The 18,672-nt window shown below is 41.0% G+C and overlaps 2 protein-coding genes across 2 annotated transcripts; both read right to left on the reverse strand.

Annotated features, from left to right (window-relative positions):
• Positions 1 to 2,176: 2,176 nt before the first annotated feature.
• LOC307253744 (tripartite motif-containing protein 16-like) lies at positions 2,177 to 7,669 on the reverse strand. Its single transcript, XM_080031897.1, has 3 exons — positions 7,353 to 7,669; positions 4,474 to 5,076; positions 2,177 to 4,063 (listed from the first exon to the last, which is right to left on the reverse strand). The coding sequence occupies exons 1-3, from the start codon at positions 7,639 to 7,641 to the stop codon at positions 3,288 to 3,290; spliced, it is 1,668 nt and encodes a 555-aa protein (XP_079888023.1). The 5' UTR covers positions 7,642 to 7,669; the 3' UTR covers positions 2,177 to 3,287.
• Positions 7,670 to 9,635: 1,966 nt separating this feature from the next.
• Positions 9,636 to 13,146, reverse strand: LOC307251880 (tripartite motif-containing protein 16-like protein; the record flags this gene model as incomplete). Its single annotated transcript, XM_080029323.1, has 3 exons — positions 9,636 to 10,402; positions 11,124 to 11,321; positions 12,858 to 13,146. The coding sequence occupies 3 exons, from the start codon at positions 13,144 to 13,146 to the stop codon at positions 9,636 to 9,638; spliced, it is 1,254 nt and encodes a 417-aa protein (XP_079885449.1).
• Between the last annotated feature and the right edge of the window lie 5,526 nt (positions 13,147 to 18,672).

Here is an 18,672-nt window from a genome sequence, read left to right on the forward strand (position 1 = left end):
CTTACCGAGGGTTTAAAGTTGAGATGAGCCCAACATACACACTCTCTCTCTCTCTCTCTCTCTCTCTCTCTCTCTCTCTCTCTCTCTCTCTCTCTCTCTATATATATATATATATATATATATATATATATATGGTTGCGTTCCGAATCGCATACTCTTTCTTTTTTCTATTCTACATACTACATCCGACCATAAAAATAATCTAGTTAGGATGCAGTAGGCATACTATTGGGACATACTTTTACTCTCTTATTTCATCATAACATTGCTCCTTGATCTTGCCTCTTGCTTTTATATCCGTCGCATCCCTGTTTGTTTTCATATGGAGGCTTCGTCGATGTGACGTCTCTTCACGTGCGCACTGGATTGTGGGTCAGAATCGCCCAAATAGGATGCACTTTTCAACACTAACAATCTTGGCCGCATGAAGTAGGACATCCGGGTACTTCTAACCATCCTAAATCTGGCCACAAGAATCAGGACATCCTAAATCTTTTTTCTACCGAACTATATAGTAGAAAGTATGCAATTCGGAACGCAACCTATGTCTCTCCCTCGCTCCCATCCTCCCTCCCACTCACTCACTCACACACACACAAACACACACACACACACACACACACACACACACACACACACACACACACACACACACACACACACACACACACACACACACACACACACACACACACTGTTTTTTTGCAGGTGAAATCAAGTTTTTATTTTATACCCACAAACGTTTAGCTGGTCGACAGACATGGAGGTGTGGGTGCGTTGGTGTGTGAGTTTGTGATTTTCTGACGCCTTTTGAAAAGCTGTTCTTCTCACTCTTACAAGGCTGTGTGTGCGTGTGTGTGTGTGTGTGTGTGTGTGTGCGTGCGTGTGTGTGTGTGTGTGTGTGTGTGGCCTGAGTCATGAAACTGTTGACAATATTTGCTATCTATCTATCTATCTATCTATCTATCTATCTATCTATCTATCTATCTATCTATCTATCTATCTATCTATCTATCTATCTATCTATCTATCTATCCTTCCCTCCGTCCGTCCGTCCGTCTATCAATCTATCCTTCCGTCCGTCTATCTATCTATCTATCTATCTATCTATCTATCTATCTATCTATCTATCTATCTATCTATCTATCTATCTATCTATCTATCCTTCTAACTAGTTAATGTGTGGAGTTAGTTTCATGATAGTAAAGCATCTGAAAAGAGTTATAGGCATATTTATCAATCCACATTAAAGATATTGTCATTTAAGTTTGATCAAATTACAGAAATTCGGTTTAAATTAGGCTATGGGCTTTGCTCTGGTTCTTATGACACAATAAGTATTTTTAACCAATCACAGCAGTTCTCTTTCCAAACGTTCTATAAAAACAATGACTGTTGCCTGGGAGACCGTTTGATATGGCCACGCCCACACATTCCTGTCAAACGGTCTAGACAGTAAAAAAGAAAAAGATCTAATATTCATGAACATTTGATTTTAAGTCAGATTTCTGTAAAAGCTTATTGAGACGTCCACACTTTAAAGGGACACTGTGTAACATTTTAGGTAATTTGTTAGCTAAAATCAATATCCTCATTCATAAATATGTCCTCATTGGTGTAAAATCACCTCTGCCAATAATCTGAATTATCCTCCTGAGCGGAGAATTAAAGGGGCACTGTGTAATATGACATCATCAAGAAAGTTCTAGAAAGTTCCAGAATGCAACGCTCCCTGGGTAACCCCAACCCTTTAGAATAATAACAGAAGCTACAGTGGCCTTCAAGGACAAGAACAATTCTAAATTCTAAACAATGCACCTGATGACATTCCAACCAACATGGATGCCTCCATAAGACTTACCTTCTCAATGTGCAAAATGTAATATTAATATTTGTAATTCTCCGCTCAGGAGGATAATTCAGATTATTGGCAGAGGTGATTTTACACCAATGAGGAAATTTGTATGAATGAGGATATTGATTTTAGCTAATAAATTACTTAAAATGTTACGCAGTGTCCCTTTAATATCACACATTGATTTTTACTATTTTAGAACAGGATTACAGAGTCACCATACAAAATAATTTAAAAAAATCAGACTCTGGGAGAAGTACATAAGGCAAGGCAAGTTTATTTCTGTAGCACAATTCAGACACAAGGCCATTCAAAGTGCTTTACAGGGGCAAGATTAAAATACACAATACACAAAAGAAAAGTGAATGAATAGAAATTAAATGAAATTAAAATTACATGTTAAAATGGAAGCAGAAAAGTCTTCAGACCTGATTTAAAAGAGCAGAGAGTTGCAGCAGACCTCAAGATTTCTGGGAGTTTGTAACTAGAATGGTGAACGGGAACATGGGATAGATTTGCTTTTTTTTTGGTAATTTTTCTTTGTTGTTTTATTTCTGTTCTGTTTTGTTTTTTGTTGTTTTGTATGTTGTGATGGTGCAGGTGTTTGTTTGTTTGTTTGTTTGTTTGTGTTTGTGAAGAAGAAAAAACATACAAATACATCCATACACATCTTCATATATTTTCTAAAGTACAGAGAAGTTTCCATGTTGATTTCAGCTGAACTAAAGTCATCCTGAGCAGAGAAAGCCTTAAGACACTCAAACACATACACAGCAACTCAGGAGAAGATGTCAACGACCCTCAAAGGATGAGGGCGGGGGGCGATAGTGGTGTAGTGGTTAGAGGTTACGCTTAATCTGGTGGTGTTTCCACTGCCAAGCCTATTTTACTGGTAGGGCGGGGTTTAGGCTGGACGGCGATAGCCAAAATATGGGTCAAAGTATCGGGCCGGTGGTGGCTGTTATGATGCCCACCATCTCTACCATTGTGTCCTTGAGTAAGACACTAAGGTACTTAACCCCAAACTGCTCCAGGGGCGCTGTACTATGGCTGACCCTGTGTGAGGACCCCCTCTGGAGTGTGTCTGTCTGTCTGTCTGTCTGTCTGTCTGTCTGTCTGTCTGTCTGTCTGTCTGTCTGTCTGTCTGTCTGTCTGTCTGTCTGTCTGTCTGTCTGTCTGTACTTTGGCTGACCCTGTGTGAGGACCCCCTCTGGATAACTGGACTCTCTTGATCAATTGAAATCACAACTCAAAACACATCTGTCTAGATTAGCATTCCCAGCATAACTTCCAACCTGATTTTACCTATTTTAAATGTTTTTAACGAGGGACCACTGAGGAGATCATGAGGAGATAATCACTGATTTTGACAAAAAGTAATTTTGTCAACAAACGTTCTACAGAATCACTGACTCCACCTTTAACCTTCTATCTATTTCAATTTACTGAACTCAGCAGTGGTTCCATTATCCCAAACCCAAACTCCAGCATGTAGCGGCTGAGTGAATGTGGTCTGGACTCTGTGGAGGAGAGTCATGGTTCCAGAGACGCAGTAGAAGGACAGAACACCTGCACTGTGATCCAGGTACACTCCTATTCTGGAGGACACAGGACCTGAGACGGGAGTACGGACACTGTTGTGCCTAAAGCTATAACCGTCTGTGTCACAATCTAACGCCCAAGATCTGTCATTCCATCCAAATGCACATTTATCTGAATCCCCTGCTCTGCTGATATTCTTGTATGCGACTGCTACATCAACTCCTTCCCATCTCCACTCCACCTCCCAGTAACAACAGCCAGTCAGACTCTCTTTACTCAGGACCTGAGGCCATCTAATGAACCTGTCTGTGTGTCTAGGATAAGACTGTGGTTTATTCATGTTTGTTGCTTTCCTGTTCCCCTCAGATAATAACAGTTTTCTGTGTGCTGTGTTTGGATCCAGTGTGATGTCACGTGAATATCTTAAGAAGTCAGCTCTGATCTTGGGCTCTGGTTGAGGCAGTAAAACATCCACTTGAGTCTCTGTCAGTGAGATGTTTGTCCATGTCTCTCTCAGGACGTCCTGTAGCTTCTCTCTGGCTTCTGACACAGCTGCTGTCACGTCCTCAAAGTATCTCAGAGGACGGATGTTGATGCTGGATGAGTGTGTAGATTCACTGAGTGGTGACAGTGAGCGGTAGTCCTGTAGAAACTGGTTGTGATCCTCTGTGTGTGAAAGAGTAAAATAGACAATTATTTCTCTGTTGATTTTAACGGTAGGCTTGATATATGCTTTGGCAAAGACAGAGTTGAAAAAAGACAGCTAGGCATCAGTAGTACTTTGATAGACACAAAAATCGAATCTATACTGTTCCTCCATTATATCCTTTAAACTTGTATGGCAGTGCAGTTGGCATTACATACCATTCTAAGTGCTATCTAAAAGGTCTTTTAATTTCTGAAATTTGATTTTGAGAAGCCTGGTGGTTGCGTAAGAATCCAGCCCGGGTCATTCTCTGCATGTCATTCCCCTCTCTGACCCATTTCATCTCTGTCTCTACACACTGTTTGCATTATCAATGAATCATGGAAAAATACCCCAAAATATTATTTGAGAAAAAGTTAGAATTTCCTACCGTTTTGTGCCAGCGTCTTCAGCTCAGCGTCTCTCCTCTTCAGCTCAGTGATCTCCTGCTCCAGCTTCTCCTGAAGATCTCTGACTCGACTCACTTCAGTTTTCTGCTTGGACCGGACTTGACGGATCATCTCGGCGAAGGTCTTCTCACTGTGCTCCACTGCTTTATCAGCAGAGCCATTGATAGCCTCCACTTCCCCTTGAAGAACCTTAAGATCTTTCTCTCCGTCCTGGATTCTTTTTTGGATGTTAAGTCGACTCCCCTCGAGCTCTCTCTGCCTCTCAGTAAACTCTGCAGCAGCTGACACTGTGTCGTGGCCTTTGTGTTCGTCCATTGAACACAGATAACAGATAGACTGCTGATCAGTACGGCAGAAAATCTTCATCACCTCATTGTGACGAGAGCAGAGGTTCTCCTGGAGCTTCTTGGAGGGCTCCACCAGCTTGTGTTTCTTAAAAACAGGTAATTCATAGTGAGGCTGGAGGTGTTTCTCACAGTAAGAGGCCACACACTGCAGACAGGACTTGAAGGCTTTCAGTTTTCTCCCAGTGCAGAAATCACAGGCCACATCTCCAGGTCCAGCATACAGGGTTGGTACGGAGTCTGGAACGTGTGAAAAATGCAGGATGTTTCTAGACAGGACAAAACTCTTCGTATTGAATTTTAGTGTTTAATCTTTTTTATATTAATTTTCTCCAATAGTTTCATTACGTGATAATATAGAACATACATGATATGAACACCCTTCCTTGTTACAGATACAGTGTAGTGCGAAAGTTTGTGAACCCCTTAAGCAATTTGGATTTTTCTGTTGTTTTGCAATGATTTCCTTATTTTATCTTCACCAGTTTTTATATATGAAGTGTCAGGCTTGTGTTTATCAATTTCATGTACTTGTTTAGAGGGAATTGTGTAAGTAGCCAAAAAACAACAATACAAATGGAATTAGTGCATGTGCAAAAGTATGTGAACCCTCAGCTGCATTGGTAAAGTCAAGTAGGTAATAGATTCAGGTGAAACACATTTGGGTGCTAAGTTAATCAATGAAGCAAACCAATCAAACGAGACATCGTTAGGAAAGGGTTTGAGCAGCACTGATTTAAAAGAAAGATGAAACCAACCAAACCACTGTAGTGCCAAGGCATAACCAAACAGATCAACAATGCCAAAAGGAAAGGAGATATCGGAGGACATGAGAAAGAAGGTGGTGACAGCCCATCAGTCTGGGGAAGGCTTTAAAAAAATATCCAAAAGATTCCAGCTCCATCCATCAACTGTCCGACAAACAATTTACAGATGGAGGGCATACAAAATGACTGCAACTCGGCCTAGAAGTGGACGCCCATCAAAACTCAATCCAAGAAGCACCCGAAAAATTATAAATCAGGTAAAGGCCAACCCTCACATCACCTCTGCAGAGTTGCAGATCTCCCTGGCAGCATCTGGAATAGATGTGCATGTGTCAACTATCAGACGGAAATTAAACAGTCATGGCTACAATGGGAGGGTTGCAAGAAGGAAGCCTCTGCTTTCAAAAAAGAACAAAGCTGCCCGTTTGAACTTTTCGAAAGAGCACTTGGACAAACCAGAGGCCTTCTGGAAGTCCATTCTCTGGACAGATGAGTCCAAAGTTGAATTATTTGGTCACAATAAAAAAGGCCATGTTTGGAGGAAAGCCAACACTGAGTTCCAAGAAAAGAACCTCCTCCCAACAGTTAAGTATGGTGGTGGAAATGTGAAGGTATGGGGCTGCTTTTCAGCCTCCGGACCTGGACGACTCCATATTGTACAGGGAACCATGAATTCTCAGGGCTATCAAGAAATTCTTGACCAGAATCTTCTGCCATCAGTCAGGGAGTTAAAGCTGGGCCGGAAATGGGTTATGCAACAAGACAACGACCCAAAGCATTCAAGCAAAAGTACAAAGGAATGGCTTAAGAGAAAGAGGATTCGTACTCTGGATTGGCCCAGTCAAAGTCCGGACCTCAATCCGATAGAAATGTTGTGGCTAGACCTGAAGCGAGCAGTACATGCCAGATGTCCCTCCAACCTCTCTCAACTGGCTGAGTTCTGCAAGGAGGAATGGGCAAAAATCCGCAAAACTAGATGCGAGAGACTTGTCAGTGGTTACAGAAGACGTTTGGTTGAAGTAATTGTTGCAAAAGGAGGTGCCACAAGCTACTAACCAAAAGGGTTCACATACTTTTGCACAGGTCAAATTTTCAGTTTTTGTCAGAAAAACCACTTTTGGTGAATAAATAATGAAAATATAATTTTTTTTTTGTGTGTGTCCATTATTTGGAAGGTCTACTTTACATATTGGTATTTGGAAAGCAGATTTTTACATTTACTCAGTTTTTTTTAACTTTAACAATGACCATGTTGGGAGGGTTCACAAACTTTCTCACAGCACTGTATGTCAGTACATGAAATCATAAGCATGTCTTTTTTCCCTCATATATATATAAAGTATCTCACTAAAGTGAGTACACAGCAAATATTTTATTATATCTTTTCATGGGACAACACTGAAGAAATGACACTTTGATACAATTTAAAGTATTCAGTGTACAGCTTGTTTACTGTCTTCTAGAAAAACCTCAACACACACCATTAATGTCTAAAATGCCAGCAACAAAAGTGAGTACACCCCTCAATGAAAATGTCCAAATCGGGCCCAAAGTGTTAATATTTTGTGTGGCCACCATTTCATTTCTTCAGTGTTGTCCCATGAAAAGATATAATGAAATAATTGTAGAAATGTGAGGGTTGTACTCACTTTTGTGAGAACTGTATACAGTACATATTAATATTCAAAGAAAAAGATGAACTTTTATCTCAAAAGTGCTTGAATTTTACTCTTAAAAAGCCATACGAACCTTGAGTATAGCAGAGATCAGCAGGAGCAGCTTGGAGTCCAGTCTTCTTCAGTTTCTCCACTAAATCTGCCAACATGGTGTTTTTCAGTAGGACAGGCCTCGTTACAAAGGCCTGCCTACACTGAGGACAGCTGTAGAGTTTCTTCTGATCCTCTTGATCCCAGTGTGTTTTAATACAGTCCATACAGTAGCTGTGTCCACAGTGAAGACCCACCGGATCCTTCAGTAGCTCCAGACATATCGAACAAGAGAAAGATTCACAGTCAAGATCAACTCCTTTCTGCGCCATTGTTTCTCCTCTCTGTGTCTGCGACTGTCTAAGTTTCACTTCCTCAAAACTGTGTGTGTGTGTCGGTGGGTGTGTTTAGTGAATGGGGCCTGTCAGCTCAAACTGCAGCTCTAAAAGGGGCGGGGACAAGGACATGTATGGACAGAGTGGAGCAGACTGTGTTTGAAAGCAGGAAGAAATAGAGGGAGCGGTTATCAAGTGTGTGTGTGTGTGTGTGTGTGTGGCCTGAGTCATGAAACTGTTGACAATCTTTGCACACAAGCTCACATACAGTAGCCCCTGTAAACCCAAATACACTAAATCCTTCTAACTATGTAATGTGTGGAGTTAGTTTCATGATAGCAAGTATCTATCTATCTATCTATCTATCTATCTATCTATCTATCTATCTATCTATCTATCTATCTATCTATCTATCTATCTATCTATCTATCCTTCCGTCCGTCCATCTGTCCATCTATCTATCTATCTATCTATCTATCTATCTATCTATCTATCTATCTATCTATCTATCCTTCCGTCCGTCTATCAATCTATCCTTCCGTCCGTCTATCTATCTATCTATCTATCTATCTATCTATCTATCCATCTATCTATCTATCTATCCTTCCGTCCGTCCGTCTATCAATCTATCCTTCCGTCCGTCTATCTATCTATCTATCTATCTATCTATCTATCTATCTATCTATCTATCTATCTATCTATCCTTCTAACTAGTTAATGTGTGGAGTTAGTTTCATGATAGTAAAGCATCTGAAAAGAGTTATAGGCATATTTATCAATCCACATTAAAGATATTGTCATTTAAGTTTGATCAAATTACAGAAATTTGGTTTAAATTAGGCTATGGGCTTTGCTCTGGATCTTATGACACAATAAGTATTTTGAACCAATCACAGCAGTTCTCTTTCCAAACGTTCTATAAAAACAATGACTGTTGCCTGGGAAACTGATTGATACGACCACGCCCACGCAGTACTGTTAAAGCTGGGGTATGTGATTTCTGATTGGTCAAAGTTAACATGAGCTGACATTTTGACCAATCAGAACGAGGCTCCGATTCTCTGTTCTTATTGGCTGTTGGGACTGTCCATTCACTTTGGCACCGACGTTGTTGGTGTAGAGCGTGTCAGTTTGTAACTAGAATGGTGGACGGGAACATGGGATAGATTTGCTTTTTTTTTGGTAATTTTTTTTTTGTTTTATTTCTGTTCTGTTCTGTTGTTTTGTATGTTGTGATGGTGCAGGTGTTTGTTTGTTTGTTTGTGTGTGTGTGTGTGTGTGTGTGTGTGTGTGTTGTGAAGAAGAAAAAACATACAAATACATCCATACACATCTTCATATATTTTTTAAAGTACAGAAAAGTTTCCATGTTGATTTCATCTGAACTAAAGTCATCCTGAGCAGAGAAAGACTTAAGACACTCAAACACATACACAACAACTCATGAGAAGATGTCAACGTCCCTCAAAGGATGAGGGGGGGGGGGGGGGTGTGATAGTGGTGTAGTGGTTAGAGGTTACACTTAATCTGGTGGTGTTCCACTGCCGAGCCTATCCTTACTGGTAGGGCGGGGTTTAGGCTGGACGGCGATAGCCAGAATATGGGACAAAGTATTGTAGTGGTGGCTGCTATGATGCCCACCATCTCTGCCATTGTGTCCTTGAGCAAGACACTTAACCCCAAACTGCTCCAGGGGCGCTGTACTATGGCTGACCCTGTGTGAGGACCCCCTCTGGAGTCTGTCTGTCTGTCCGTCCCCCTCTAGATAACTGGACTCTCTTGATCAATTGAAATCACAACTCAAAACACATCTGTCTAGATTAGCATTCCCAGCATAACTTACAACCTGATTTTACCTGTTTTAAATGTTTTTAACTAGTGGCCATGAATCTATTGAGGAGATCTTGAGGAGATATTCACTGATTTGGACAAAAAGTAATTTTGTCAACAAACGTTCTCCAGAATCACTGACTCCACCTTTAACCTTCAGTCTATTTCAATGTTCTGAACTCAGCAGTGTCTCCATTATCACAAAGCCAAACTCCAGCGTGTAGCGGCTGAGTGAATGTGGTCTGGACTCTGTGGAGGAGAGTCATGGTTCCAGAGACGCTGTAGAAGGACAGAACACCTGCACTGTGATCCAGGTACACTCCTATTCTGGAGGACCGAGGACCTGAGACGGGAGTACGGACCTTGTTGTGCCTGAAGATATAACCGTTTGTGTAGCATATCAACGCCCAAGATTTGTCATTGCATCCAAATACACATTCATTTGAACCCGCTGATCTGCTGATATTCTTGTATGCGACTGCTACAAAAACTGCTCCCCCTCCCCACTCCACCTCCCAGTAACAACTCCCAGTCAGACTCTCTTTACTCAGGACCTGAGACCATTCAGTGAATCTGTCTGTGTGTCTAGGATAAGACTGTGGTTGACTCATTCTTGTTGCTTTCCTGTTCCCATCAGATAATAACAGTTTTCTGTGTGCTGTGTTTGGATCCATTGTGATTTCACGTGAATATCTTAAGAAAGGTCTGGTCTTGGGCTCTGGTTGAGGCAGTGAAACATCCACTTGAGTCTCTGTCAGTGAGATGTTTGTCCATGTCTCTCTCAGGACGTCCTGTAGCTTCTCTCTGGCTTCTGACACAGCTGCTGTCACGTCCTCAAAGTATCTCAGAAGACGGATGTTGATGCTGGATGTAGATTTACTGAGTGCAGAGAGTGAGCGGTAGTCGTGTAGAAACTGGTTGTGATCCTCTGTGTGTGAAAGAGTAAAATAGACAATTATTTATTTGGTGATTTTAATAGTAGGCTTGATATATGCATTTGCAAAGCCAGAGTTGAAAAAAGACAGCTAGGCATCAGTAGTACTTTGATACACACACAACTCAAATCTATACTGTTCTTCCATTATATCCTTCAAACTTGTATGGGAGTACAGTTGGCATCACATCTCATTCTACGTGATATTAAAAAGCTATTTTAAATGCTTACATTTGATTTGGAACCCTGGTGGCTCCCTGGGAAGAAGGTATTTCCCAACATTTGATACATTTACCCTGGAAATGATCCAAAATGCCCCGAAACATATTTCACAGGGGCACAGAAAGCCCCTGGTAAAAAATAGTTTGAACATCCCCCCCAATGAAATGCATTGGGGGGGATGTCTAAACTGCTGGTAACAAAAGTGAGTACACCCCTTAGTGAAAATGTCCAAATTGGGCCCAAAGTGTCAATATTTTGTGTGGCCACCATTTCAGTTCTTCAGTGTTGTCCCATGAAAAGATATAATGAAATAATTGTAGAAATGTGAGGGTTGTACTCACTTTTGTGAGATACTGTATAGGGGAGAGTGGCCTAAGTTCACAGCACAGGACTGATCTTGGCTAGATCTCTGCATTTCATTCCCCTCATATCTGTCTCTCCACACTATCAATAAATCATGGAAACATACTTAGAAAAAGTAATAATGTCCTACCATGTTGTGCCAGCGTCTTCAGCTCAGCGTCTCTCCTCTTCAGCTCAGTGATCTCCTGCTCCAGCTTCTCCTGAAGATCTTTGACTCGACTCACTTCAGTTTTCTGCTTGGACCGGACTTGACGGATCATCTCAGCGAAGGTCTTCTCACTGTGCTCCACTGCTTTATCAGCAGAGCCATTGATAGCCTCCACTTCCCCTTGAAGAACCTTAAGATCTTTCTCTCCATTCTGGATTATTTTTTGGATGTTTAGTCGACTCCCCTCGAGCTCTCTCTGCCTCTCAGTAAATTCTGCTGCAGCTGACACTATGTTGTGGCCTTTGTGTTCGTCCATTGAACACAGATAACAGATAGACTGCTGATCAGTACGGCAGAACATCTTCATCACCTCATTATGACGAGAGCAGAGGTTCTCCTGGAGCTTCTTGGAGGGCTCCACCAGCTTGTGTTTCTTAAAAAAAGGTAATTCATAGTGAGGCTGGAGGTGTTTCTCACAGTAAGAGGCCACACACACCAGACAGGACTTGAGGGCTTTCAGTGTTCTCCCAGTGCAGAAATCACAGGCCACATCTCCAGGTCCAGCATACAGGGTTGGAACGGAGTCTGGAAAGTTTTGAAAAATGCTTTATTTTAAAACAGTTTTTTTTTCAAGGTTTGAAATGAACTTGAGATCTGGTAAAATATTACTGGTGGAAAAATTCCTTTTTTTTCTAGGCAGGATAAAACTCTTTGTATTGAATTTTAGTGTTTAGTCTTTTTTATATTACATTTCTTCAATAGTTTCATTAGGTGATAATATACAACACACATGATATGAAAACCCTTGCTTGTTATAGATAGGGCAGTGACTGAAATCATAAATATATAAAGTATCTCACTAAAGTGAGTACACAGCAAATATTTCATTATATCTTTTCATGGGACAACACTGAAGAAATGACACTTTGATACAATGTAAAGTAGTCAGTGTACAGCTTATATAACAATGTAAATTTACTGTCCCCTCAAAATAACTCAACACACAGCCATTAATGTCTAAACTGCTGGTAACAAAAGTGAGTACACCCCTTAGTGAAAATGTCCAAATTGAACCCAAAGTGTCAATATTTTGTGTGGCCACCATTTCAGTTCTTCAGTGTTGTCCCATGAAAAGATATAATGAAATAATTGTAGAAATGTGAGGGGTGTACTCACTTTTGTGAGATACTGTATAGGGGAGAGTGGCCTAAGTTGTGCCACTTTTTACTCAAAGTGATTTTAAAGTTAGGCCTTGACAGTTGTGTCTCCAAGTCAAATATGTACATATATTTCAGGATGTTGTGCATCCCTGGCAATAAAAACTTTGGATCTGGAATAAACTGTTTAAGAAATATAGCTTTCGGAAAAAAAAGTTGTCTGGTGGCACAACTTGCCCCCGGTGTGGTATAAGTTGTGTCACAAGAGAGAATACCATGGGGTAAATTGTGCCATTGTTATATATCTCATAAACTGTAATGCAAGACAAATCCACAAGACAATTACTTATTTAAGGTTTATTTAAAGTAAATATTTTACAAAGATTGAAGGTTAATTTTCTTAAACAATTTCTCCCACGGTTTTCTAGAAACAAGGGGTGGCACAACTTCCCCACCGGCACAACTTAGGCCACTCTCCCCTACATATAAATATTCAAAGAACAAGTTGAACTTTTATCTTGAAAGTGCTTGAATTGCACTTTTAAAAAGCCATACGAACCTTGAGTATAGCAGAGATCAGCAGGAGCAGCTTGGAGTCCAGTCTTCTTCAGTTTCTCCACTAAATCTGCCAACATGGTGTTTTTCAGTAGGACAGGCCTCGTTACAAAGGCCTGCCTACACTGAGGACAGCTGTAGAGTTTCTTCTGGTCCTCTTGATCCCAGTGTGTTTTAATACAGTCCATACAGTAGCTGTGTCCACAGTGAAGACCCACCGGATCCTTCAGTAGCTCCAGACATATCGAACAAGAGAAAGATTTACAGTCAAGATCAACTCCTTTCTGCACCATTGTTTCTCCTCTCTGTGTCTGCGACTGTCCTCACAACAGGTGTGTGTGTGAGTTGCTGGTTGGTTACACCCATCCTCAAACTGTCGCTCTGAAAGGGGCGGGGACAAGGACATGTATGGACAGAGTGGGGCAGAAATAGAGGGAGTGGTTATCAAGCTTGTTTAACAGCTTGATCAACACTATATGCAGCACAAGTTAATCTTTGTTTTGATTGATTGATTGATTGATTGATTGATTGATTGATTGATTGATTGATTGATTGATTGATTGATTGATTAGGTTTAACTGAACTACTGAACATGTTTGTTATGTTCCCTGGCCATTTACACACACTGGCTGTTAAAGAATGGAGGATGCAGTCAGAGTCAGTGCGCCAGTGTCCTGTAATTACACATGCATATAGTTTGTCATGTTTTTGGTTCCATTGAAGAACTAATTTTACACCGAAACCAAACCAAATTATCCTAGAGACACACAAACACACACAGAACGTCTGGCTTTTGATCACTCAATGCTAATTCTACACACACACACACACACACACACACACACACACACACACACACACACACACACAGAACGTCTGGCTGTTGATCACTCAATGCTAATTTGAGACTGGGAGTCACCAGGAACGATGCAAATTAAATGGGTCTTCTTTGAAACACTGATGAAGTCTAGGGTGTTGCCCAACACCTAAGGTATCCCCTCACACCTACGGTGTCTGACATGCATTAGACAGATTCACAGCAGGTCCTTACAGGCCCATAAAAAATAATGATGAGGAAATACACATAGGGGAGAACGGGGTAATCTGAGCCACTTTTTACATTTGCTCCCCTCTAAGGGAGCTAAAATGATTTATCACTCAAATTTACACATTTCCCATTAATTCATGATGTTTCCTAGAAATGGGCATTAGCAGAATTTGCCCAAGACAAAGGGCAGTGAAAATATGATTGTTTTAAAAAAAGTTGTCATGTGGCTCACTTTACCCCAGCTGTGGGGTAAACTGATCCACTTACTTTGTCCACTCTAAAACTACCATAACAACACATATTGTAACAGTAAGAATCCTGAAAGCTAGCCACACATTCCAGAACTAATGTCGGACTAGTAAAAGAATTATGGGGTTTGGTCAATTAAGCAAAGCAAATTTTCTAAACACTTGAAAGTAACTCTGAACAAAATCAAATACAACATATTATAATTCAAAAGGTTTGAATAAGATTCAAATGAAATATAGAACCAGTTAGATTAGAACACAGTCTGGGGGTCAGAACACAGGACCCTTAGAGCCAGCTAGTGTCTGGGGGTCAAAGCATAGGAAATTCAGAACCAGCGAGAACAGCCTGGGACTCAGAACACAGGAGAAGACCCAACTGGATTATACCATCAGCCAGTCATACTCTACAACTAGGCCTACTCTACATTCCAGCCCTGAAGGTTACAGGGAAAGATGAGAAGGTGCTCTTTCCGTGTAGTTGCCCCAGGTCGTCTTCCTGGTGTATTTCCTTGGCATGATGGCTTTTCTACAATGTGTATGACATTAAAATAAAACATATGTTATCTAATATTACATTAAAATATGTTTAAGACTAAACTTAACTTGTGCCTCATGGTGGGGGAAAGTGAGACAGTGGCTCACTTTCCCCCAGAGCATTTGGCTCACTTTCCCCCACCACCACAATTTGAGAAAAAACTACCTCTCTTAGCACTTCAGGCTAATCTTCAGTTATCAGCATCACATGGTTTCATATGTTGGTAGTTCATCAACACGTATGATAGAAGTTTTTCTACGTGAATACATTTACTTTGGCACAACAGTTGATTAAGTTGACAGCAAGAACATTTACTTTTACATGCAAAATACCTATTTTGGTGAAGAAAACATGCTTACCACAGCACCATCAGGTTCTCTCTTTCAGGGCCAAGGGGAAATGAGAGGGGCTTGAAAACATACAGTATCTCACAAAAGTGAGTACACCCCTAACATTTCTTCAAATATTTCATTATATCTTTCCATGCGACAACACTGAATAAATGACACTTTGATACAATGTCAAGTAGTCAGTGTACAGCTTGTATAACAGTGTAAATTTACTGTCCCCTCAAAATAACTCGACACACAGCCATTAATGTCTAAACTGTTGGCAACAAAAGTGAGTACACCCCTAAGAAAAAATGTCCAAATTGGGCCCAAAGTGTACATTTTTTGTTTTGCCATCATTATTTTCTAGCGCTGCCTTAACCCTCTTGGGCATGTAGTTCAGTAGAGCTTCCCAGGTTGCAACTGGAACCCTCTTCTACCCATTCATGACGACATCAAGGAGCTGGTGGATATTAGAGTCCTTGCGCTCCTCCATCTCCCGTTTGAGGATGCCCCAAAGATGCTCAATAGGGTTTAAGACTGGTGACATGCTTGGCCAGTCCATAACCTTTACCCTCAGCTTCTTTAGCAAGCCAGTGGTTGTTCGGAGGTGTGTTTGGGGTCGTTATCATGTTGCAGTACTGCCCTGCGGCCCAGTTTATGAAGGGAGGGGATCATGCTCTGCTTCAGTATGTCACAGTACATGTTAGAATTCAATGAACTGTAGATCCCCAGTGCTGGCAGCACTCATGCAGCCCCAGACCATGACACTCCAACCACCATGCTTGACTCTAGGCAAGACACACTTGTCTTTGTACTCCTCACCTGGTTGCCGCTCCACACTCTTAACACCATCTGAACCAAATAAATGTATCTTGGTCTCATCAGACCACAGGACATGGTTGCAGTAATCCATGTCCGTAGTCTGTTTGTCTTCAGCAAACTTTTTGTGGGGTTTCTTGTGCATCATCTTTAGAATAGGCTTCCTTCTGGGATGACAGCCATGCAGACCAGTATGATGCAGAGTGCGGCGTATGGTCTGAGCACTGACAGGTTGACCCCCCACCCCTTCAAGCCCTTCAGCAATGCTGGCAGCACTCATACGTCTATTTTCCAAAGCCAACCTCTGTGTACGACGCTGACCACGTGCACTCAACCTTCGTAAACTGGGCCGCAGGGTGGTATTGCAACATGATAACGACCCCAAACACACCTCCAAGACGACCAGTGGCTTGCTAAAAAAGCTGAGGGTAAAGGTTATGGCTTGGCCAAGCATGTCTCCAGACCTAACCCCTATTGAGCATCTTTGGGGCATCCTCAAACAGAAGGTGGAGGAGCGCAAGGTCTTTAATATCCACCAGCTCTGTGATGCTGTCATAAATGGGTGGAAGAGGGTTCCAGATGCAACCTGTGAAGCTCTAGTGAACTACATGCCCAAGAGGGTTAAGGCAGTGCTGGAAAATAATGGTGGCCACACAAAATATTTACACTTTGGGCCCAATTTGTAAATTTTTTCTAAGGGGTGTACTCACTTTTGTTGCCAGCAGTTTAGACATTAATGGCTGCGTGTCGAGTTATTTTGAGGGAACAGTAAATTTACACTGTTATACAAGCTGTACACTGACTACTTTACATTGTATCAAAGTGTCATTTCTTCAGTGTTGTCCCATGGAAAGATATAAAGAAAAATGTGAAGAAATGTGAGGGGTGTACTCACTTTTGTGAGATACTGTATATCTCACATGACCACAAATGTTTTCCGTTGCCTAGATACAGGGGGTGGCTCACATTACCCGATGCCTCAGATTCCCCCGTCCTCCCCTACATACTTACAAAAAATTAACTTAGGGACAAGAATAAAATGAAGATACATTTGCTTCCCCAACACACACACACTCTCTATACTGTACACACACACACACACACACACACACACACACACACACACACACACACACACACACACACACACACAAACACACACTTATAGCTTACCACAATGCTTGACAGTGTCTCTTGGGAAGTAGACTTGTCTTAGAATTGACCTCCTGATCCCAAAATCCCAGCAGCTGAAGCAATCGGATTCTGAAATGTCACCATAAAGACAACAGTTATTATTATATCACTCACTGGAAATGATAGCCGGGTCCTTCCTCGTTATTTGTGTAATTTCTGTCCCCGGAAAATTACTTTTAACAGTTTACATGAAATAAATGGAATTCACCTGATCTTTAAACATGAAATAAGTATTATAAATGTTTACAAAAGTTAGTGAGGTAAACCTATAACCTGAACACCTTGTTTTCTTTGCCTCGAGAACACACGTTTATAACAGCGAAAATCAAAGCAGCTTTACTTTGTTTTTGAACAAGGATGAACCGATTTCATTTTTTTTCTCATATTTATACTACATAAAATGTTATACTTCGTATGACCTTCATGTTTCCACCGGGGGAGTAATTCTTTAAGTAACTTCTACCAAAATTCATTGTTTCGATTCTGGCTATTTTGGAAGATGAAAAACTTGGTCTGGTGTTTTTTGAGACTAAACCCAAAAAGTGGTCTTTAGACCCTTACCTTCAATTTAGAAGTGAAGAACAAAACTTTCCTATCTATTTGTGATGTGGGATTTCATCCCTGAATGAACTGTTTTCTGTTGTGTAGATATTACCTGACCCAGAGAAGTGGCATTGTTAGTGATCCCGATGGAAGCAAGACGTTCCAGAATTATTGGGTGGGAGATGGTGTCACATGGTTGTCTTTGTTTGTGCATATGTGTTATAATGTGCTTTATGTTCATGCTTTTTTATCTGTGTCTGTATGCTACTTGTTGTATGGTTTTCACAAGCCACCAACCTGTTATGGGCTGGAATAGCAGTTGTGTCCTTTTACTTGTATTTTTAAGCATACTAAATTGACCACAAGAATTGGGTCATCGTAAATCTTTTTTCTACCAAACTAAATAGCAGAAAGTATGGGGATTGGAACGCAGCCCGGTTATGGTCTGGAATAGTGGTTGTGTCCTTTTACTTATCTGTGCTTGTGTCATGTTGTTTTGTTCTCATGTGTTGTACTTCAGCCGGTTTTTGATGTTTTTCTTTTAAGCTTTCTATCTGCCAGGGACTACGGATCAAAATTAGCATTAGCACTGCATGGCTAAATCTGGCACATTTACATGTTGAACTCTGATGCTCGTGTTTATTAAGGTGCACTGTCTCTTTTTAAAGTGCTACGGGAACACTTGAAACTCTGAAACAGTCTAGTTTTTCTTGGTGCCTTTGTCATGGGTATACGCTCACCCAGGAACAACAGCTGGCGTGGTAAAAACACTACCGTTTTTGTCCAAAGGGGGTTTCTAGAATTACCACATTATAAAAGTTCCTCGGAGTACCTTTAAATAAAGAAATCTAGAATTAAAAGGGTTGTCGCAGGTCCACACACATATGTAGATACATGTATATATGGGGTTTGACTCCAAACTGTTCTTTTTCTTGCTTGTGTTGTAGTTGCGTTCTTAGTTTTAGATATTTAATGTTGACTGGCTTAAGTGTATTGGTTTAAATCAACTTGTCTAGGTGAATAAAGCCTCTCTTATTGATTTTAAGAAGCAGTGTCTGTGATATTTGTGTCTTGTGTTTTACTAAATGCTGGTTGAGAAG

Source organism: Ammodytes marinus, assembly GCF_949987685.1.
Source record: "Ammodytes marinus genome assembly, chromosome: 1".
Lineage (NCBI taxonomy): Eukaryota > Metazoa > Chordata > Actinopteri > Uranoscopiformes > Ammodytidae > Ammodytes > Ammodytes marinus.